Raw genomic sequence first — 22,193 nt, forward strand, 5'->3', positions numbered from 1 at the left:
TAAAACACTTGGCCAGGATGGATGGAGCTCACTAACTGGTTGATGGAGGGAGGGAAAGATATCTTCAGTGTTGTAGCCCCTGGTAAGGTACCCATCCTTACTCCTGAGAGCAAGCCTATTGAAACTCTTATGTCACTTTATTCAAATAAATAAATACATAAAGTCAGGCAGTGGTGGCACACGCCTTTAATCCCAGCACTCAGAAGGCAGAGACCGGTGCACCTCTGTAAGTTCGAGGTCAGCCTGGTCTAGAAAGCTACACAGAGAAATTCTGTCTCGGGGGTGGGGGTGTGGGGGGGGAATTAAAGTGGAAAAAGGACTAGTTGGGGAGAGGAAGGGGATCAGTAGCCGTGCAAGAGGAGGGAGAGTGTAGTAGGGGTTAGTAGGATGAAAATGCATGTGATACATGTTGAAAGGTCATCATGAGCCATTACTATGTATAATTAACATGTGCTAATAAACATTTTGTAGGAAAAGGGTTAGAGTACCACCTCGCCAAATCAGAGGGGTAGGAGGTCTGCCAAAGGAAGGTTGAACGCCGCGCAAAACAGTGCTGGGTGCCTGTGGAATGGGCGTGGCCAGAGTACGGTGCTAAGTGCTTGGGTTTTCTTCCAGGAACCGCCGGGCCGGCGGCGGGCTGAGCCTGCTCCTGGGAGTAGTAGGCGGAAGACGGGCCCCAACGGGGCGGAGCTCCAGGCCTCTGCCGCCAGTCGCCAGGGGGCGCCACAGCCCGTTCTCTGCGTTGCTGAGCTGGTCACGGAGGCTGACGTCACCGGGTCCCGTGTAGGACGCTGGACACAAAAGCAGCTTTGTATGGCATTGGAGGCTCCGTGCCGCGGCCTGACAAAGCGGCTGGGTCCTAGGGCGAGCGAGGGTCGGCGCCGCGGAGGCGGGGAAGGGAGGGATTGGACCCGGGACCTGGGACTTCGCCTCCTTACACCTGTCAGTGGCCACAGGCCACCGCGTTTCTAACGCTGGCAGTAGATGAAAGGTGGTGGTGGCGGGTCGGAAGGAGCGCCTGTTTCTTAAGCCTCTCCTCCGCCCCGTTCCTCAGGCCATTCCGGCTATCTCTGCCACGGGGTACGACTGACAAGAACAGGATCCTGCGCCATCCCCCAAAGCCCTGTCTTTCTTCAGAGGCTCAGGCCTGAACCCCAATGTGTGCAGGCGGGCTGGAGCTATTCCAGGGCCACCATACCCACCCAGCAGGAAGCGAGCACCGGAGATGGTTCCTTCCTTCTGTCCCGAGGGGAACCCTGCACAGAGGGCCATTGAGGGACTCGCATTGTCTTTCTGATGCACCCGGTGCCTCCCTGCCTGGGTGGGCCATCTAGGGCTCTGGCCTGGATCCCCTGGGATCTCACTTGGCACTGGGTCTGGGTGTGGTTCTGGCAAGCAGAGCTTACCCCGGTACAGACAGTTAGGCCCCCCACCTGCCCTTAGCCCTTCTACTCCGGCTCTGATTTGGAGGGCATAAGGCTCCATTGTCCCAAGACTGGTGGGGGCGGCTTCTCAATTCAGCCTTTCTTTAGCTGGCGGGAAATTCCCAGCCATGCGTGGGGGGGTAAGGGGATGGCAAGAAGGACTGCTCAGGTATCTTGAACACTGACTGGAGGGACATCCACCACAGCTTGGAGCTGTTCTTGGCTTGGCCTCAGCGGTTCCTCCTTTCTTGGGAAACAGCTGAGTGAGGAAAGAGAAATGGAGTTCTTTCTCTAGAACGCTCCCAATGTCCACACCCATGGGCAGCTGCAGTATGAGGTCCCAGACGCTTAGCAGATTGTGGACCCAAACTCCTGTTTTCAGTGTAGGGTGGGCAGGCCCCAGCCTTCGAGGATTGCCACGAGGCTGGTCTGCCTCTGAGAGAGAGAGCCTGGCTCACTTGAAATAGTTGCTGGGACTACTGATGTGGTTGGTGGTGGCCTCGGTATTTTTAACCTATTTATTTGTAGGGCAGCAGAACAGCTGGGAAGAGAGGAAGGAAGGAACAACCCCTAAGAGCCAGAGGCCTGAAGGGGAGAGCTTATGGGAGACTTTGTGGGGAGGAGGCCAGCCCAGGAGGCAGGTGGAGACAGATGTCCTGTGCAGAATGGGAAAGAGGCCCTTCCTTGGGTTACAGCCAGAGCTTCTGTGACTGCATAGCCCTGTCGGAATGTCTCACCATGTTTCAAAGTAGTCCTAAGACAGCCCCTGCTCCTGGAGCTGAGGGCTGAACCCCGGCCTTGTTCTTGCTAGGCAAGAGCTCTACCACTGAGCTAAGTCACCAACCCCGACCTAAGACTTCTTTATGTTAACAGTTTATTTATGTGTATCTGCTAGTGTGTGTATGTGGGTCACCCACATGTGTGCCACAGCCTGCTCGCGGAGGTCAGAGGACAACTTGTGGGATTTAGTTCCCTCCTTTCACAATGTATGTTTTCCCCAAAACTTGATTGAACTGAGAGTATCAGGTCTGGTGGCAAACACCTTCACTTGCTGAGCCATCTGGACAGCCCCAGAGCCCTAACTTCTGATGTCCCTCAAAAATCATTATATGCACACCCTTAGACCAAGAACACCAGGCTACTTCAGGCTAAAGCCTAACAGCCCTGACTTCAGTGGCACAGCCAGCCAGGATCCCAGTGGCCTTGGGAGATAGGAAGGGATGATGATAAGACTACAGTGTCTTTTGCTGAGTTCTGTGTTTAAGGCCATCCCCAGACAGGAATCCCTGTGTCTCAAAGAGATCTTAAGACCTTCGTCACTGCCATGTGGGTCTGCATCTTCCCCAACTCCATTGCAATTGGAATGGAAGGCAACCCACATCGCGTGCTCAGGGTGATGGCCTCCAGCCATTTGGGGCATGTGTACAGCTGTGTTACAGCAAGCATATACATGCCTGCTAGACAATCAACCTCAGTCACACAGTGGTAGGTGTCAGGGTTCAAGGGAAGACAGAGGTGAAGACCGTGGTTCCTTCTTGTTGTCCTAACTTCACTATTTTAGTGGCATTTATGTCTGTATGAGGGTGTCAAATAACTTTGAGCTGGTTTACAGACAGTTGTGGGCTACCATGTGAGTGCTGGGAATTGAACCAGGTCCCCTATAAGCGCAGCCAGTGTTCCTAACCACTGAGCCATCTCTCCAGCCCCACCCCCCACCCCCGCTTTTGTTGCTTGTTTGTTTGATCGTTTGCTTTGAGACAGGGTTTCTCTGTGTAGCCTTGGCTGTCCTGGAACTTGCTCTGTAGACCAGGCTGGCCTCAAACTCAGAGATTCACCTACCTCTGCCTCTTGAGTGCTATGATTAAAGATGTGCACCACCATCTCTGTGCTAATTTCTTACTGTTAATGGAGATGCACCTTCGCAGGTAGTCTTGGTTGGGAGAAAAAAATCATCGTTTGGCATCATGGCCCAGCTCTGCTTCCTGACTGCTGCTTTGATCTGCTGCTCTGTCCTACGGACTTCCCCTTGGGAGAGGGGACAGGGAGGCTCAGAGTCAATGGGCAGGTGGCTCAGATTCCGGGAGACTGGGAGACTTGCTGGGTGAAGCAAACTGTTTATTTCAGGAAGGGGAAGCCTTACATAGCTACACCAGGGGAAGGGGAAGCCACAGCACTGGTATCAGGGTCTTCTTGTGGCAGCTGGAGACTGGTTCAGGTCATCTTGCCTCATAGCATGGCAGCAGCTGCTGGGGCTCCCTTGGCAGATCTAGGTTGACCTTGGCATGCTCAGATAGCTGGTTTAGGCCAGTTTAGGCCAGCAAGGGCCTGTTGGCTCCTAGGCCCTTTGTGCCTGGGCAAATATCTCTGCACACCTGATCTCATCAGAGTTGGGGGAAAGTCAGTTTTGGGAGGCCTGGTGCTCAGTGAAAGGGAACCTGAGATGTATCTTCTCCATTAATCCCTGAGCCTCATGGTGGCCCAGGAGGCCCTGGGAAGTGGAAAGCTTTTCTACAGGCATGTTCTCTCCTGTGTCTCTCTCTGCTGGGCATCTCCAGATTGTAGGTCCCCAGGGATGATGGCCCCTGCTGCTGCTCCCACAGTGGAGAACCTAGGGCCTGGTTCTGAAGTTTGATATGACGCAACAGGAATCTCCCACAGAGAAGAATGATAGCGAATTGTAAAGATGAGTTCATCAGGGGACACTAAAGGTTTCAGGGCACAGGTAACATTTTGGCAACAAAAGCTCTACACGTTCCAGAAATGAGGCCACCGGAGTACTAGACCAATGGCAAGGCTCATCTCGGGATATGCTGTGGACCTAGGCCAAGAGCTACAGTCCTTACAAGTCCAGTAAACCAAGTCAGGGTTAGAAGCAAAGTACTATGAAGGTTGACCCCAGGCTCCCAGCCAGGGGCAAGAGGCAGGTATGATGGGATTCCTAGGAGGGGAGGTCTTGGTTACTGCTTGGATGGGTAGGGGACTTCTGAGAACTCTGATGAATCCTAGGGGAGGGAGGGAGGTTCTGAGGAAGCCCTGGGCACAGAGGTTTGAGGGGGGAGAAAGTGGCTGTGCAGGTTAGGAAGCATGAGAGATAGGTGGGAGGGGAGTTGAGCCTGAGCCTAGGATGGCAGCCATGACAGGGAAGGGTTTCCCTCAGACCTGTGCTGGCATGTTCCTCTAGCATGCACCCAGCTGTTCTCCAGCATGCGCCCAGCCTCCTTGCCCCAGTGGCTACAGTGAAGGGAATGGGGAGTGTGAGCTATAAGACTCGGTCTCAGCCGAGCAATGGTGGCACACGCCTTTAATCCCAGCACTTGGGAGGCAGAGGCAGGTGGATCTCTGTGAGTTCGAGACCAGCCTGGTCTACAGCGCTAGTTCCAGCAGGTCAGGCTCCAAAACAATAAAGAGTAAGCCTGTCTCAAAACACCAAAAAAAAAAAAAAAAAAAAAAAAAAAAAAAAGACTCAAAGACTCAGTCTCCACCTGGGGATACTCAACTGATGCGCTACAGTGTCTGAATTCAGTCCTGTTTCTTCCTGCACTACTAAAGAGTTGGCAGGTACCATGCCTTTAATCCCAGCATTTGGATCTCTGAGTTCAAGACCAGCCTGGTCTGCAAATAGAGTTTCAGGACAGCCAGGCCTACACAGAGAAACGTGTCTGGGGGGGGGGGAGTCGGTCCCTAAACAGGTTCTAGGGATTCCCCAGCATCTTCAACTCCTACTAGAGCACGCAGAGTACCCTGCCCCCCAAATCAGGACTTCCAGGGAGGCTCCCTTTATCCAGCCTAGGGAATGTAGTATTTATGTAAATGCCATTTTTGTAAATGTCTGATAAGTACGGAGTGGAGTGTCTAACAGTCTACTTTTGCAGCTTTCCTGGTATCGCCCCTCCCTCAAAGGCTGTAGAGCAAGGCCCCACCCCTACCCCACTCTTCTGGGCAATGAAGAAAACAGGAGCCAGTGGAACTGTGATGTGGCTGGATGGGGGGGGGGGACTCCCCATCCCAGAGGGGCTGACCTCAGCCTGGGAGGAATGTGCGCGAGGGAGGGAGGGAGGGCGGGGGTGGAGCCAGTAGGGAGAGGGCCACAGCTAAAGGCCCAAAGCTTCTGATGGCTGCTTCTGCCACCCCTTCACCTCAGCTCTGACATGGCCCACTGAGAGGAAGGGAAGGAACTGATCTTTCCAAAGGGTGGGCTGGGCATCTCCTGGACTGTGGAGAGCAGACTTGGGGTTTGTTGTGTGGAGAATGTCCTGCCAGTCCCTGACTTTTTCCCAGATCTGCTGGGGGCAGGTGTTACACTGACAGGAAGCTGGGCCTCAGGAAGGTGGCTGTGCCTTCACCACCTCCTGGCACCAAGCTTCAGTCCTCACAGTCGCCTGACCTAGTGCCCACGTGGCCGGTGGGGGAAGGTTGTAGCAATGGAGCCACCAGCCTTGATTGCAAAAGCAGGTCTGAATGGGGAGCTGGAGCTTCCACCCAGCCCAGGGCACTGGCATGCGCACAACCTACAGCAGCCACGTTAAGGGCAGTCCTAGCAGGGTGCAAGGGGGGGTGGAGGGGGGGGGCAAATGCTACATCTTGGTGCAACAATCCAGTTATTTGCAAAAGGCAAAACCAAAGCCTTGGCCGGCTGTGCTGTTGATGGGCAATCCACTGGAGGAACCCAGGCAGACCTGCGCCTGGGGATGTCCCGGATATCCCGGATGTCCCAGATGTCCCGGATGTCCCGGAGCAGGGTCATAAGCAGGACCCAGCTGCCTCTCCGGGTTTCAGACCCAGACCAAGATTGCCTTATTCCAGAGTCTTGAGGAGTCTGATTGAGACGCCTGGATACTATCACCTGAAGTGCTGCCTCTAAGGGACCCCACCCCCACCCCGACGCGATAAAACCCAGGACTGGGGACAGAAAAGAGCTCTTGTGAGGAATCTGCTGCCCATCCCTTCCTCTTCCACGGAGGAAACATAGCTGCAGGAGCCAGTCTCCTGGCTTGAGCAGGCCAGAGACAGCCCCTTCCCCTGAGCTGGGACGATATTGGGTTCTGGGGTTCTAGTACTATCTTCTGGTATGCATACCTGCGCTGGTGCAGGAAATAAGGGAAGAGAGATTGGGCCCCTGGGCCTGGAGAACTGGAGGCAGTCTGGCCATACCGGGGACACAGCAGGGGTGGGTAGGAGCCTCAAAGACACTTGCTGATCTTGGCTGCTGGGTGGAAAATTGTAAACAGCCAAAGAATGTTGTTTGCTTGCAGGAGGCCAGAGAAGGCTGTCCAGGTCCATGGGGAGAGGCAGCCAGCCCAGGAGTAGGGCAAGACCTCATCCTAGAAATTTCAAGTTCCTCTCGGCTCCCTGGCCCCCTCCTGAATGCCCCTAGTTTCTCCCACTGCTACTAGATAGGCAGGCCAGGAACACTGGGTCCTGAGGCAAGGCCTCATAGTAGACTCCTGGGAAGATAAGTCACCCCTTATCTCTGCCTGTGCCCCTTTATCTCTGGATGACACCCAGGCAGTTTGTAGCAAATCTGCACAGCTGAAGTGTCTCAGCACCTGTGTGTGGCCTGTTACCAAGACTGGAGGGCTCCTGACCACTGAGGCCCTGCTATCCGCCTCCCTCCGGGAGGCTGAGGCCATATCTAGCCCCTTTAAAGTGCTCCTAAGAGTGCAAACAGGGAGTGCTTTCCAGAACAGGCTACAGGACAAGTCCCCAGGTACCTTCCCACCTGGGCTCCAAAGCCAAGTGTAGGGGTCTGTCCTGTCTGAAAGCTGACTGCCTGACACCTGGCCCAGTGCTTGAGAAGCAGATATAGGAGGGGCAAGGTGGAAGCCAGCCCAGGCTACAGGAGACCCTGCCTTCAAACAAACAAAAATAACTCTACAAAGCCCTCGAGTACCTGGCTCTGGCTTGATGGGCAGGGGGTCTTCCCAGCTTGGAAGAAAAGCTGGAGTTCATACTTACCCACCTCCCCACACTCGAACTCTGCCCCTAGCTCCAGCCTAGCTGGGCTCTCAGGATGGGCCCAGACTTCCAGCAGAAGTGAGGTTTTCTGCATCTCCTCCCCTCCACCCCCCTTCTCTGCCTGGCTGTCATCTCCTCCACTTTGGGCCAGACAGCTGAAGGTTTAAGAGGTCCAAAAGAGGTTCAGTTGGTAAGGAAGCAGCTGGGGCCCAGAGGAGGGGAGGAGAGTGCCTTCCCTGACCTCTGACCCACCTATCCCGGCCAGCTCCTGGGACCTCATCCCTCAGCTGCGCAGAAGGACAGGTGAGGGTAAGGGACAGGTGAGAACGACCGACCCGACGACCGACCCGAGTGCCTGACCTTCCATCCCTGTTCCTTCTGCTTGCTGCACAGAGCTGCCAGGCAGAGTCTCTGCTGTTTCTACCTGCTTTGCTTTAACTGATTGCCAGGTTTCTGGAACTACTATCTGGGGCACCTTTCACCTTGAGATCCAGGAGGAGAGGGCCACCTCTACCTGCCCAACCCTTGCTCCCATTCCACTCCTGCGGGGGGCCACCGTCTCCAGCCAGTCCCAGCTGCCTGTGCCGGTCACTGGATCCACCCTGTAGCCCTACAAACTTTATGGTATTCTGGGCGGTGGCTGGCCTGGTGGGGGCGGGGGCTTCTACTTAAAGGAGCCGTCAGAGGGCGCCCTGTGAGCCCTAGCCAGCTCCCCTTCTCCAGGAAAGAGGGGTTACGGTGAGGTGGGAGGCCCCTTTGCAGAGTTCTTGGAGGAATATGGGAAGGCAGCCCGTGTCAGCCCCACAGACTTCTAGAACGTGAGAAGAGGCAGAGGCAAGTGTCAGCAAATGGAAGGAGAGAGATAGGGGTCCTGCCCTGGGAGGGGGGTCTAGAAGCTGGGGTGTGTGAGGAGAACGGAGGGAGGGTGGAGGGCTCTGCGACCTTGGCCCCTGTGCCCAACCTGTCCTGCCTGCTCCTGTAAAGGAAGGTGACTAGAGCAGCCAGAACCTGGCTCCGCCTGAGAGGTGCCTGGGTCAGCGGAGGGGCTCAAAGACAGAGAAACTTAAGACCTACAACTGGAAGGGACTTTGAGGGAAAATCATTGCTCTAACTGGGGCTTAAGGTGAGCCAGTCCTCTCTTGGGTCTGACTTTAGTCTCTGTGTGCCTAGCTCCATCCCCTCTCAGGCTGTAGAGAGGAAACAGTCATTCACAGAGCTCGGCCTGCTGAATATGGCCTGGGTCTGGATGGGGGTCCTGGGAAGAATATGTTATGTATGTTAGAGTCAAAGGGAGTGATGGATGCTGCTTTTGTATGCCCTTGCATGTCCACTATGCATGTGCACACATCAGCCCACGCACAGATGTGACTCATGTACCAAACAGGCATACTTTACTACGCTGGTACACATTGAATAGATTTACACACACAGTACCACATGTGTGTGTGGTATGCACATTTGCACACCCGACTTATATCTACAGAGATGTGACATGTGTTTGCTCATAGACACTTAGACCCGTGCACACATGAGCACACTGTTCATACATGTGTGCTCACAAAGGGACCCTGAGAAACATTCGTATCTGAAGGCACCCACAGCCTTGGCCCCAGCTCCACAGGCGCCTCTGCATTTCCCTCCCTGTCTGTGGGTAGGCAGCCACCTCCAGAGGCCTCGTCCCTGCTGTCACTCTCCTTCATCAGCTGTTTTGCTCATTGCTCTTGGTGCCCTCTGAAATGACCACAAGATCCGATTCCTTGTTGGCTCTTTGCCCTTTACTGCCTGGGGACCTTGTCCATGTCGTCAGTATCCTCGTCCCTGCCCCAGACTGGCATGAAGTGGGTGCACAGTGTTTGTGAATTAATGTTTGTGTGTGTGTAGAGGAGGGGAGGTTACCGAGGAGGGTGACGTGGTGGGGCGGGTGCCTGCCAAAGCAGGGTGACCCTGAGGGTGTGCCCGGTGTGGGTGTGTCTCTGATTGTGGCCAGGCGGGGCACCCTTGGTGGAGAGGAAACGGTATGCGACCCCCCAGCCTCTTTCCCTAGGGGCTGTAATCTGATCCCTTGGGACTCCCCCATGCCCTCCCGCCCGCCCTGCCCTTACCCTCTCTGCCTTGCTGCCGACTCCTCTCTTCCAGATCCTGGGGCAGAGTCCAGGGCAACTGAAGGCTCCTCCACACACGCCTGCTGAACCCTGAGCGCCCTGAGCTGCCGGCATGGGGCGGGCTGAGGCCGCCGCCATGATCCCAGGCCTGGCCCTTCTCTGGGCAGTGGGACTGGGGGACGCTGCCCCTAATCTTCCACGCCTCCGGCTCTCCTTTCAAGGTAGGTGCACCTGGCAGATGGAGGGCCAACTTGAGGTGAACAGGAAAAGGGCCCAGTATGGAAAGACTTGCTGGTACCAGTATGTGTGCGCCCCTCACCAGACACTTGATGGGTTGGGGGCATTCTTAGGCCATCTCCAGTTAACCCTGTCCTAGCCTCAGCCCCCAACCTCTCTGCCTACATTCTCCTCATGCTTTCCCATGGAGGATCCCTACTGTCTCCATAGCAACAGTCTTTGTCTCTGCCTCATCTCCCATCCCAATGCAAACTATGCCTCTTTGGTAGGGAAGTCAAGGTTCTGGGGCCATCAGAGCCCCTTTCTTATTATACCCCTTACACAGAGGGTGGTCCCTGGGCAGTGGCATTGGTAGTCAACTGCTGGATTCAATCTGGTGATATGGTGACTGGAAAGGGACCTTCGGCCTGACTTTTTAGGGATGGGTTTCTGTCTTGTTCGTTTCTGCTTGTTCTACCTTTCCTAGAACCTGAAGAGTCCACGAGCCTGGCCTCCCAGCATGGCAGCCCACTTGACTGTACATGTTTTCCTAGATCTGTTTTCTCCTTACTGGGGGCTGCACCATCTATCCTATGACTCTCTGTTCATGCATCTGGGGTGGGCTAGTCTTTATATGTGTAAGCTCATATGTATATAACTGTACATGTGTGTGGCTCAGATCACACAGATAACCTTGGTCTTGGTCTGTAGACAGAAACAACCAGGCAGGGCCTTAAGGATGTTCCTGTCACAATAGGCAAGTACTCAGTGGCATCTTTCCCTGCAGAGTTACAGGCCCGGCATGGTATCCGAACCTTCAGGCTGGAGCGAACCTGCTGTTATGAAGCCTTGCTGGTGGATGAGGAGCGCGGACGCCTGTTTGTGGGTGCGGAGAATCATGTGGCTTCCCTCAGCCTGGATAACATCAGCAAGCGAGCCAAGAAGGTGCCAGGGACCCCCAACCTTACCCAACGCCAGTGCTGCCTCAGGAAAAAGCCTTAGGATTCTACTCCAGACTGTCTAGACCCTAGAGAACTCCAAACGGGTGGGCAACGGAAAGGAGAGTAAAGAGCGTTCCAAGCCCCCAATCTGTGTTCCCTCCCTGTAGCTGGCCTGGCCGGCCCCTGTGGAATGGCGAGAAGAGTGCAACTGGGCAGGGAAGGACATTGGCGTGAGTGTGGGCTACTCAAAGGGGAGCTTGCGGAAGAGGGCGGCCCCCCCATCCCAGGGCGGAGAGAGAGGCTAGCCTCTTCTGGATGGGGTAAGGACAGGAAGGTCAAGGCAGATGAGGTCTGGAGGTGGTGAGTCAGGGTGCTTCTTCTCGGGGGCCTCTGAGTCATGGGGGGACTGTACTTCCTCATGTAGCCACCCCGTGAAGATAGGCAGGCTTCCCTGAGCTAGTGCAGGCGAGAGGAAGCGCTACAATGTCCCTAGTGAACTGCAGCTCCTTTGTGCGGCCTCCCGGGGAAGGCCTGACTGACTGCCCCCCAACCTGCCCACCAGACGGAGTGCATGAACTTCGTGAAGCTTCTACATGCCTATAACCACACCCACTTGCTGGCCTGTGGCACGGGGGCCTTCCATCCAACCTGTGCATTTGTGGAGGTGGGCCACAGGCTCGAGGTAAGACTAGAATTAGACATCGGGGAAGCAGGAAGCCTGGTGAAGAACCTGGTATTAACAGCTCCCCCAACTCCCAGGAGCCCGTGCTCCGACTGGACCTGAAGAAGCTTGAGGACGGCAAGGGAAAGAGTCCTTATGACCCGAGGCACCGGGCTGCCTCCGTGCTGGTGGGTGAGTCCAAAGGTGGCACCCAAGGCCCCCTGGAAATTCTAGAGCTTCACATGTCCCAAGGACTCCTCCTTAGATTCCCTACAGTCCTGACTTCCTGATCACCCCAGAGCTCCCCAGGTACTTTTACCCTGAGAGTTCACAGCTGGCTAATCACCCCCTTGCCATCTGCAGGAGAAGAACTGTATTCAGGGGTGGCAGCAGACCTCATGGGCCGAGACTTTACCATCTTTCGCAGCCTGGGCCAGAATCCGAGTCTCCGAACGGAACCCCACGACTCCCGCTGGCTCAACGGTGAGAAAGCTGGTAGGACCCCTGGGAGGGAACTGCCAGACTCCAAAGGGAAGGCGCCACACAATGAAAATGTAAGAGAGCAAAGGGTGAAGATTCTCTCCAAGTATCTACCATCATAACCGGGCCCTGTGCCAGGGCTGCAGAGACAGGCAGGCATCTTTGAGTCCATGGATCTCAGAGCAAAGACGAGACGAGATAAATTCCAGCGGCCATGGAAAGAACAGATAAGGGGAAGGGAGTTTGGGTTGAGGAAGGGAAGCTACTTGCTGGGATGAGCTATTAACACAAGAAAACCAGTCAACAGAAATGGAAGAGCATTCCAGGTAAGGGGAATGACCAGGGCACAGGCCCTGAGGCAAGAGCCAGCCAAGAAACAGACTCATGGAACTAGTATCTATAGGAAACCTAGACTCTCAAGGCTGGAGTCCTTTACTATGGGATAGTAAGAGGAACTGAAGGAGGAACAGGGAGTATTTGATCTGCGGGGGAGGAAGATTTATGAATGAAGACGAAAACAGATACCTCATCTCTTTTCCTGGCAAATGTAAGGAAGTGTGGCATGATCAGAAACCCTGCTCGTGCTATGGTCTCTACTGCCCCCTTGTGGCTGCTTCGTGCCTTGCCGATGCTGATCACTGGGGCTCTACAGATGGGTAAAATGTTGGGGCTGGGACTAGGACCCGCTGACCATGCCTCCTGTTTGTCCAGAACCCAAGTTTGTCAAGGTCTTTTGGATCCCAGAGAGTGATAACCCTGACGACGATAAAATCTATTTCTTCTTCCGCGAGTCTGCAGTGGAAGCAGCAGCAGCAATGGGGCGCATGACTGTGTCCCGTGTTGGCCAGATCTGCAGGGTAAGGAGACACCAGGCCATTCGCTCCCTGGCTACCTTTGCCCCTGACGCTTTGCCTGCTCTGGTTTTGTTCTCATCCCTTCTGACCCTGTGAACAGAATGACCTGGGTGGCCAGCGCAGCTTGGTCAACAAATGGACCACATTTCTGAAGGCGCGGCTTGTATGCTCAGTACCTGGAGTTGAGGGTGACACCCATTTTGACCAACTTCGTGAGTGTCTTAAATGAGGGATGGCATGAGGGGAGGGGTCAAAGGTGCAGAATCCAGGAGCCTGGGGAGTGTACTGCCCTGCCAGCCTGTCCTTTGTTTACAGAGGACGTATTCCTCTTGTCCTCCCGGGACCGCCAGACACCGCTTCTCTATGCTGTCTTCTCCACCTCCAGGTGAGGGGCAGGAAGCGGAAGTCCCCTTCAGTGGTCAGTCTGGTTTGCCTGGACCCTCATTTTCTCTCTTCATTACCTGCAGTGGCATCTTCCAGGGCTCTGCTGTCTGTGTGTACAGCATGAATGACGTGCGCCGAGCCTTCTTGGGACCCTTTGCTCACAAGGAGGGGCCTACTCATCAGTGGGTGTCATACCAGGGTCGTGTCCCCTACCCACGACCTGGCATGGTGTGTTGCTAGGGACCACTTTCAACAATCAGCTTCAAGGTCTCAAGGGTAGAGAACGTGACTTTGGCCTGGGGGTTTTGTTTGGGGTGGGGATGTTGATTTCTTCCTTTTGGTATGGGTGGGGAAATGTCATCATCATAAGACAGAACCGCAGAGTGAGACCACGTGCCCCCTCAGCCTAAGGTTCAGCAGGGAAAGGCTCAAGCACTCAGGGCCGTTGCCCCTTTCCACCTTGCATGTCACTGGAGGCTTTGAATGGAGGGGCTGACAGCCAGCTCCCTATGTGACTGTCTTTGCCTGACGTGCCTTGCCTTCCCTAGTGCCCCAGCAAGACCTTTGGCACCTTCAGTTCCACCAAGGACTTCCCAGATGATGTTATCCAGTTTGCTCGGAACCACCCCCTCATGTACAACTCAGTCCTGCCCATGGGGGGGCGCCCTCTCTTCCTCCAAGTGGGAGCTGGGTACACCTTCACCCAAATCGCTGCAGACCGTGTAGCAGCTGCTGATGGACACTACGATGTTCTCTTCATTGGTACAGGTCAGGGTCTCATCACAGTAGCCCACAGGACTTAGAGCCCCCTCCAGGTTCCTTGGCCTGAAGGTAGAAGTTGTCCCTTGTTAGTCTAATACCTCCATCTTTGTCTGGGCTGGGGCCCACTTTCTGAAGGCTGCCCTAGTTGCTTCAGCCTACAATTTTCACTTTTTTGTGATCTGACAATGATGAAGGTTGAGACAGTGTGCGTGCATGTGCATACGTGCACGCGCGCGTGCACACACACACACACACTTCTCTTACCACACAGGCATGCACACACGTGCATACATACATGTACCAGATTTTTTCTTTTAGGCCACCAATGGGCTCCCAAATCATGACAGGGAGACTTGTTATTAGTTTGAATGTTTGGCCTAACTTAGGCTCCTTTCTGGTTAGCTCTTTTGATTTAAATTAACCTACTTCTCTTCATTTACATTTTGCCTCGGGGCTTTTTACCTTTTTCTGTATGCCCTACTCTGTCTGCTGGCTGGTGTCTGCTGGCTGGCGTCTCCCTCTCTTTCTCCCTCATGCTCTCTTCTCTTGTTCTATTTATTCTCTCTGCCTGCCAGCCCTGCCTATTCCTCTCCTGCCTAGCTGGCACCATTCAGTTTTTCATTAGGCAGGCGGGGTGACAGCAACACATCTTTACACAATGAAGCAAATGCAGAATAAACAAATGTAACCTATCCTTTTATCATTAACAAAGGCAGCAGAAACAAATGTAACACCTTTACATAGTTAAAGTAATATTCCCAAGCATAAACAAATGTAACACTTCTGTGTCCAGTTAAAAATAATATTCCACAACACACTTGTGGTCACACACTTGGATTGTCAGGGAAAAGCAAGTCACCCTGTCTTCTCATTTCTACAGACGTGGGCACAGTGCTGAAAGTGATCTCAGTCCCCCAGGGCAGCCGGCCTCACTCTGAGGGACTTCTCCTGGAAGAGCTGCAGGTGTTTGAGGTGAGGGATCATCCCCAGTCACCCTAGGACTCACCCCAACCCACTAAGCACTGAGCACCATGTCCTGCCTCCCTTTCAGGACTCTGCCACCATCACCAGCATGCAAATCTCCTCTAAAAGGGTGAGTACTAGAACCCTGAGGGTGACCTGAACTTGTGCACCCAGCACCCCAACTGTCTTGCTCCTCCTTAGTTTTCACAGCCCAGAGTTCAGGTACAGCTTCTGCTGTGCTAGACAGTGAGGCCTCAGTGTCCCAATCTGTCAAGCGGGGAAAAGGCTATGTGATTGAAGGGAGCCGGGTAAAGGCTGTCTTCAATCAGACTGGAGACTCTTATACCCTCTAGCACCAGCTCTACATAGGGTCACCGAGTGCGGTGGCCCAGATTGCACTGCACCGCTGCACTGTCCTAGGCCGCGCCTGTGCAGAGTGCTGCCTGGCTCGTGACCCTTACTGTGCTTGGGATGGATCGGCCTGCACACGCTTCCAGACTACTGCCAAGAGGTGGGCTGACTTGGAGCCTGGATTGGGCCACTGGGAGGCTGTCTCTCGCTGCTCCGACGCCAGCAGAGAAGGGCTTACAGGTTTTAATGTCTCCCTCAGGAGGTTCCGGAGGCAGGACATAAGGAATGGTGACCCCAGCACTCTGTGCTCTGGGGGTGAGTACCCTATCAGCTCCCACCCTCAGCCTTGAAATTGCCACACCAAGCCCTACCTTGTCTGAATTTCACCTTCTTGTCTCAAGAGTCCTCTCACACTGCCCTGTTGGAGCGGAAGGTCTTAGGTGTGGAGAGTGGCAGCGCCTTTCTGGAGTGTGAGCCCCGCTCGCTGCAGGCGCATGTGGAGTGGACTTTCCATCGTGCGGGGGAGTCGGCTCACACCCAGGTGTGCCTCCTTCCACCCTTTCTAACAGCCCAACTGAGAGATGCCATGCCTGCCTGTTCCCCATAGAAGTCCAGTTCAGTGAGGCTATGCAGTCAGGCTCCATACCATAGGTCCTATCTCCATTCCATCCTTAGCTGAACTCCACAGCCCAGCAATGTCCCACTGTGTCCAGCTCAACTCCTGATCCACCCTCTACCATCTGGAAGGAGAGGGCCCTCAACCCACCCCGTATCAGGGTTTCTAGTCTATTCTATCTCATCTCCCATTAGAGTGGTCCCTTGATCTTCGTCCAAAGGCCACCTATCCCTGTGCATCTAGCCCTCCTTGTCCAGCTTTGGCTCCCAATGACCCCTTGTTTCTGTGCCTGCCCTCACACACAGGTGCTGGCTGATGAACGAGCTGAGCGTACCGCGCGGGGGCTGCTGCTTCGTGGTCTAAGCCGCCAGGACTCTGGCGTGTATCTGTGCGTCGCGGTTGAGCATGGCTTTTCACAGCCACTGCGTCGCATGGTGCTGCATGTGCTGAGTGCGGTACAGGCCGAACGACTGGCACGGGCTGAGGAGGCAGCAGCCCCTGCACCACCAGGCCCCAAACTCTGGTACCGGGACTTTCTGCAACTGGTGGAGCCAAGTGGCAGCGGAGGGGCAAACTCCCTGCGAATGTGCCACCCGCAGCCCGGACCCCACTCTGTGGCAACAGAATCGCGTCGAAAGGGTCGTAACAGGCGGATGCATGCCTCTGAGCTGCGTGCTGAGCGTGGCCCGCGTAGTGCAGCACACTGGTGACTGGGCTGTCATCACACCGGGGACCAGGCTGGATATGACACTCAGAAGAGGGGGCAGACAGACATCAGGAAGACTTGAAATGTGGCTGGGGCACACTGAGGTCCTTGGACCAACAGAGAGACACCTAACTCATACATAGTCCCTGGCCAAAGGGGAGCCGAGCCAGCTTATTTATTAACAAGATAACCTGCGAATGTAGCCTCACAAGAGTGGCCCAGGCTCAATTCAGGATCTAGCCTGGAGGGAGGGGACAGAGAAGTGGGGCTCCAGAGTAGACCAGGGCCAGAGAACTGTCTTGGGTGCCTGCCCTGGGGGAAGCATTCTCCTGGGCAGTGAGCAGGAAGCTGTAGCAGATTAGACCATGGGTTGGAGTGAGGCAGGCCAACTGTACTAAAGTAATGCAATAAACACATTATCAGCTGACGTTGGAATGGCCCCAGCAGATAACAGCTAGTCCTTGACCTTGCTGGGAGGCTCGGGCATTGTCCTAGCAGTTTTAAATACTGAATTTTTCTCATTCAAGATTGCCATTCTACTTGGCCTTGGTGGCACTCACCTTTATTCCCAGCACTCGGGAGGCAGAGGCAGGCGGATCTCTGTGAGTTCCAGGTCAGCCTGGTCTACCTACAGAGCGAGTTCCAGGACAGGCTCCAAAGCTATAGAGAAACCCTGTCTTGGGGGAGGGAGAGATTGCTGTAGAGAAGATCAAAAGCGGTATGAGATGATCTGGCTGGCTCCAGTTTGCCTCTGGGGTGTTGCCATGCTCAGGGCATTCTGCAGCTATTAATGCAGGACTAAGCTCTCTGAAGTCAAACAAACAAACAAACAAACGGTACTAGATGTTGTGGGCAAGAGTGGGTGCAGAGCTCACCAAAGGGCCAACACTCCCAACATACGAGCCGAAAGATAAGAGGGAACCAGTCAGAACCAGTCACAGGATGTCCGGAGGCAGAACATTCCAGGATGGAAGAACCAGTCAGTGCAAAGCTTGGAGCAGGGGAACAAGCCCGCCAAGTCTGAGGAAAACAAGGAGGCTAATAAGAGAGTGTCACGTGATGGATGCAGGATGTTTTGGAAGGTAGACCCTACACACACACACAGTCTTGCTTTGCACAGTCGAGAAGGAGCAGAACAGAGCTCACACACTGACTCAGGCCTGGAAACTGGACCAGCTCCCTTCAAGAGTGACCAAAGTTGCTGTACATCCTCGCATGACCCCCGTGGCCTGTTACGCCCTTGTGGAGAGGAGGGGGAGGGAAAACCAAGACTACTTTGCACTAAGTACATTAGTCTCTGCATTTTTTATTCTCAGTACAATTGACTAGGAACCCTTGCTCCTGTTTTACAGATGGGAAAACAGAGGCCTGTCTCAAGGTTCTCTTTACCTAAGGCTACAGTTTAATACTAGAAATACCAGCATTTAATTGCAGTCTGCCCACTGGCCAGCATGAGTGTCACTTGTGGGGCTGCCAGATCTCTAAGGTGGTATTGCCCACCTCCCCCAACCCAATACCTGGTTCTAGCTGGTCACACGATGGAGGACACTCATCTCACATTTGCAGGAAGGAGATGGCTGGGCTGTGGGTAAAGGGTCTATGGGAGTGAGGGATGGCTGAGGGGAGATATGCAGGGTTTCTTTTCTGTCATAGCTCCATGGCATATGCGGCATGCTCACCTGGATGGAGGCCTCAAGGCCCAGGTGTGTACACAGTTGCTATGGTTTTCAGAGACGTTCCCGTGTGCTAGCAGGAGCTTGCTCTTGGCTGAGTCCCATCACCAAACAGGTAGTGGAGGCCACCCCATCTGGGTCACTCTGCCCCTTTTCATGGCTCAGAGATGCCCCCTCTAAATATAGCCCAGGAAAGTGAGCTCAGACCTATTTTAAGACCAGGTTGGGAGACAGCCAGGCCTTTCCCAGGATCCTAAAGGAGCCACTGCTGTTTTTGTCCAGTTCTGCTACTGGGCAGTCTCACTGGACCCCTGACTGTATCTATCAACTGCCATGCCCGAGGAGACCCAAGAAGGTAGGAGAGGATAGCCACGGGGGTGGACAGGGCTCTAGTCCTATGGCCCTGTGGCTCATGGAGAGACCTCGTGGCCTTGAGTAGTCTTTTCATACCGGTTCTAGGGACCAATCCCTATGCACAGACAAAGAATGGGCCTGCCATACTTAGAAATCCCTTTTTCAGGTCCTGCCTCAGTTCTCCTTGCTATGGGCCAGGGGGAGAGATCACAGCTCTCCATCTAAGAATGGGTCAACTATACCCCAGTGGGTGCGAGCATCTGAGGAGCTGCCAAGCAGTTTAGCTGTCCTTCAGCAAAGAAGCTGGGATTGGGATACAGTGGTTCCAGGAAGCATTTCAACATCTGGCCCAGGGACTGGGAAGAAGACAGGCCGCTGGCCTGTTCTAACCAGAGAAAGGGCCACGCCCTCTACCAAGGGGGGGGGTGTCTACCTTTTATGGGGCGGTGGCAATGATTGAACTGTAACATCTACCATGTGTTTTTGTCTGTAGCAAGTAAAATATATTCAAATATAAGGTATGGGAGAAGCATTTCAGTGCATAGAGGATATTTAATGTCACCTACAGCCCATCAGCCAGGCTTAAGGACTGACAGCATCTGCTTTTGTTTGAATTGCTTGTGAGAATGTCAAGCCATTAGAGGGCCCAAAGCCACCCTTACCCAGTGCCCTGGCACACCATTAACTATGCCTCTGCAAGCATCAGGAGCTCTTGTGGAGCCAGAACTAAAACAACAAACTCCAACAGAAGGCCTTGGAGGTGCACACTTGGGAGGCACAGGCAGGAGTATCTCTGTGAGATCAAGGCCAGCCTGGTCTGTATAATGAGTTCTAGGCTAGCAGGGTTACATAGTGAGGCTGTTTCAAAAATAAATATCCAGTCCAATTATGCCAGTAGAAAGCATAGCTATAGTTATTTAAAAGTCACAGATATATTGATAGTGATTGGAAGGCTGAGGCAGAAAGGTAACTTGAGTTAACCAGGAACTCAATACCAGTCTGGGAACTTTCTGAGGCTATCTCAAAAAAGGGTTGTGGGGGGAAGGTGAGAGATGGCTCAGTGATTAAAAGCACTTCCTGTATAACCATGAAGGTCAGAGTTGGCGGTGGTGGCGCTGCTGCCTTTAATACCCCAGGTGTGGTCTTGAGTGCCTTATAACCCCAGTGCTGTGTATATATTGGGAAGTGGAGGCAGGAGGATCATTGGGACTTGGTTGCCAGCCACCCTTATCAAAAAAACAAACAAACAAAAACAAAAAACAAAAAAACCCAAACAGCCTGACTTCCAGCCTCATGAAGAGACCCTGCCTCAGAGGAATAGTCCTCCTCTGTTCTCTACACATATACACAGTGTCTAAATACATGTGGGCATCCACTATACACACACACCACTAACACACAACCACATAGCTTAGGCTATAAAGGTCACACAGTGAGACACTATCTCAAAAACAAAATAAAATCTGAAATAAATATAACCATGAGGGAACCATAAAGAGTCAGTGACTAAATGGGCAGAACCTGTGAATCGGTAATTACACACATTAGTCAGGCTCCCTAGGCAACAATCAAGCTGTTTCTCATCTCGCAGATTATAGCAAGTATAGGTAAAGGTCTGTGCATACAGGGTCTGGTTTAGCTCCGTAAAAAGCTTGCATGCATGAGGGACCCGAGTTTATTTCTCTGGGGCCCATGATGTGCTTGAAGCTGCCCCTTGGCATCCTCACAAGCAAAAGAGAGATGCTGTCTGTTAATCCCTGTCTGGGACTGCAGGGCACATAGGGATATACACTTCTCATCCCAGGTCTGGTGAGGTGGAGACAAGCGTTCCTGGGACTCTGGTTAGTGAGCCTACCCTGTTGAGTTCCTGTGCCAGGTCAGTGAGACCTCTGGCTTCTGTGTGCACACACATACAATCCTTTTTTACGGCGGGATACCTATGGTGGGGATGCTGTACTGCTGGGCTCTGGATAGGCCTTTCAGAGGACAGTTCTGATGACAGGTTTAACAGGGCCAGTGAGTCCGCTTCTGAGAATTGTCCTCAATAACTTCCAGCAAAGTGGAAACCTTCACATTTAATGATTGATGTTCCTGGGGGTTAATTTCCAAAGGGAATTGGAAACAACCTAAATGCCCAGATATCCTCAGAGGGAGGCCAGGAGTCCTCAAAGTTATATGAAACTATTAAGAAAAAAGGGAACTCCCGCAGTGCTGTTGAGTGAAAACAGCAGGGCTCCAGTAAGAGAGGCTGAATCATTGTGTTAGGAAAGCAGAACCAAACAAGGAGGAATTGCTAGATTGCAGTTGCCTTTGCCTAGGAGTAGGCACCATGTTATCCGGTCAGGCCAGAGAGCAAACTCTCTATTGCCATGGGCTTAGGTTGATGAACTTAGGTTGATGCAATAGGCAGGCAGAGAAATGCCTCAATGTGAACATGGGAGCATGTCAAGAGCCCTTATGCACAGACTAAGCTTTTGGAACCCTAAATCCAAACTAAGAGTCATTCCTGAAACTGTGGGGAATTTGGAACCAAATGCCACTGGTAAAGTCCCCATATATCCCAAGTTCCTGCCGCCTGGACTTACCTACAAGGTAAGGAGTGACTTGTTTGCTCAAATCAGTCCCTGTCCCTATAGACACTGTGTTGCCCACGCAGAACCAGAGGGGCAGGGGAGCACTGGCTCCTAACCACGTGGAGGAGGTGCGTCTGCACCGCGTGGAGTCCATCAGTGATCTACACAGTGGAGGTAAGGATGCGGAGGGGAGGTGGGAAAATTGCTGTGGGTACCACCTTCCTGACAAACCACCCTCCCTGCAGGTTCACTACAGCCCTGTCTGGCTGAAGAGGCACAGACATGGGAAGAGCTTCTGAGTGTCTTGCCGCCATCACTGTGCACCCAAGCTGGTTGCAGCCCCATATGTGGCCGTGGGGGGTTCCTACTGCTATTGGCACTGCTGGTATTCACCTGCCTGGCATTAGCCATCCTGGCGGTCTACATAAGTGGTAGGGACAGGCAGGGCTGGGAACCCAGGGTGTAAATGCAGCGATGAAGGGTGGGGCCAGGGTCAGTGGGCGGTGCCCCCCCCCCCCCGGTTGGAGAGGAGCTGCTTCCGCACATGATCTGACAAGGTCCCACCACTGTCTTCCCACCCCCAGTGCTGCAGAGCGAATCCCTGAGGGTCTTGGCACACACACTGCAAACGCAAGAGGAGACTCTGCTCAAATTGCGCCTGGCTAGCCTCAGCCAGCTAAGGAGACTCAACTCCAGCGAAGCTCGGGCACCCAGCGCACCCAGCTGACATGCCGTTTGCAGTGAAACATGTGAGGGGGATAAAGGGACCTTTGGCAGGTCTCCTTTCTCCCACTGAAGGCTACACCTACACTACTTCCTCGGTGACATTTTTGTACAAGAGCCTGATGTGACTCACAGCTGCCTGTCTCTCTTGACCTCTTCAGACTAGGCCTGACCAAGCCTTCTGCTGCCAAGGCCCTGCTTTGGATAGCCAAAGGTCAGAGGATGGGGCACCAGCCTCCTCCTGGCTCCTCCTATGGCCTGTCAGCACCCCCTGGCCACCCCTGATAGGAGATTTCAGAAGGCTAGAAATAGCTGTCCCTGCTCAGCCACCCACCACTCTGCCAGGCCTCCCAGTGGGGGGTCCAGTCTCAGCTCTCAGACAAGCTAGGCTGAGTTGGGGGGAGGGTGGGGAACCACATAGCAGAGATTCCCTTGAAGGACAAAGGTGAAATTGA

General features: G+C 53.8%; 2 protein-coding genes across 2 annotated transcripts; both read left to right on the top strand.

Moving 5' to 3' along the window:
• Nucleotides 1-7,782: 7,782 nt before the first annotated feature.
• Nucleotides 7,783-16,842, top strand: Sema3b (semaphorin 3B). The gene is made up of 18 exons (XM_051204893.1): nucleotides 7,783-8,003; nucleotides 9,516-9,702; nucleotides 10,485-10,642; nucleotides 10,806-10,868; nucleotides 11,201-11,320; nucleotides 11,398-11,491; nucleotides 11,663-11,782; nucleotides 12,491-12,636; nucleotides 12,734-12,845; nucleotides 12,949-13,018; nucleotides 13,101-13,245; nucleotides 13,566-13,785; nucleotides 14,660-14,751; nucleotides 14,831-14,872; nucleotides 15,096-15,253; nucleotides 15,353-15,408; nucleotides 15,495-15,634; nucleotides 16,015-16,842. The coding sequence occupies exons 2-18, from the start codon at nucleotides 9,594-9,596 to the stop codon at nucleotides 16,417-16,419; spliced, it is 2,250 nt and encodes a 749-aa protein (XP_051060850.1). The 5' UTR covers nucleotides 7,783-8,003; nucleotides 9,516-9,593; the 3' UTR covers nucleotides 16,420-16,842.
• A 1,579-nt stretch (nucleotides 16,843-18,421) lies between these two features.
• On the top strand, nucleotides 18,422-22,162 carry Lsmem2 (leucine rich single-pass membrane protein 2). The gene is made up of 4 exons (XM_051173456.1): nucleotides 18,422-18,443; nucleotides 21,040-21,189; nucleotides 21,261-21,446; nucleotides 21,600-22,162. The coding sequence occupies exons 1-4, from the start codon at nucleotides 18,422-18,424 to the stop codon at nucleotides 21,740-21,742; spliced, it is 501 nt and encodes a 166-aa protein (XP_051029413.1). The 3' UTR covers nucleotides 21,743-22,162.
• Nucleotides 22,163-22,193: the final 31 nt, after the last annotated feature.

This window comes from Phodopus roborovskii, unplaced genomic scaffold (genome assembly GCF_943737965.1).
Source record: "Phodopus roborovskii unplaced genomic scaffold, PHOROB, whole genome shotgun sequence".
Classification (NCBI taxonomy): Eukaryota; Metazoa; Chordata; class Mammalia; order Rodentia; family Cricetidae; genus Phodopus; species Phodopus roborovskii.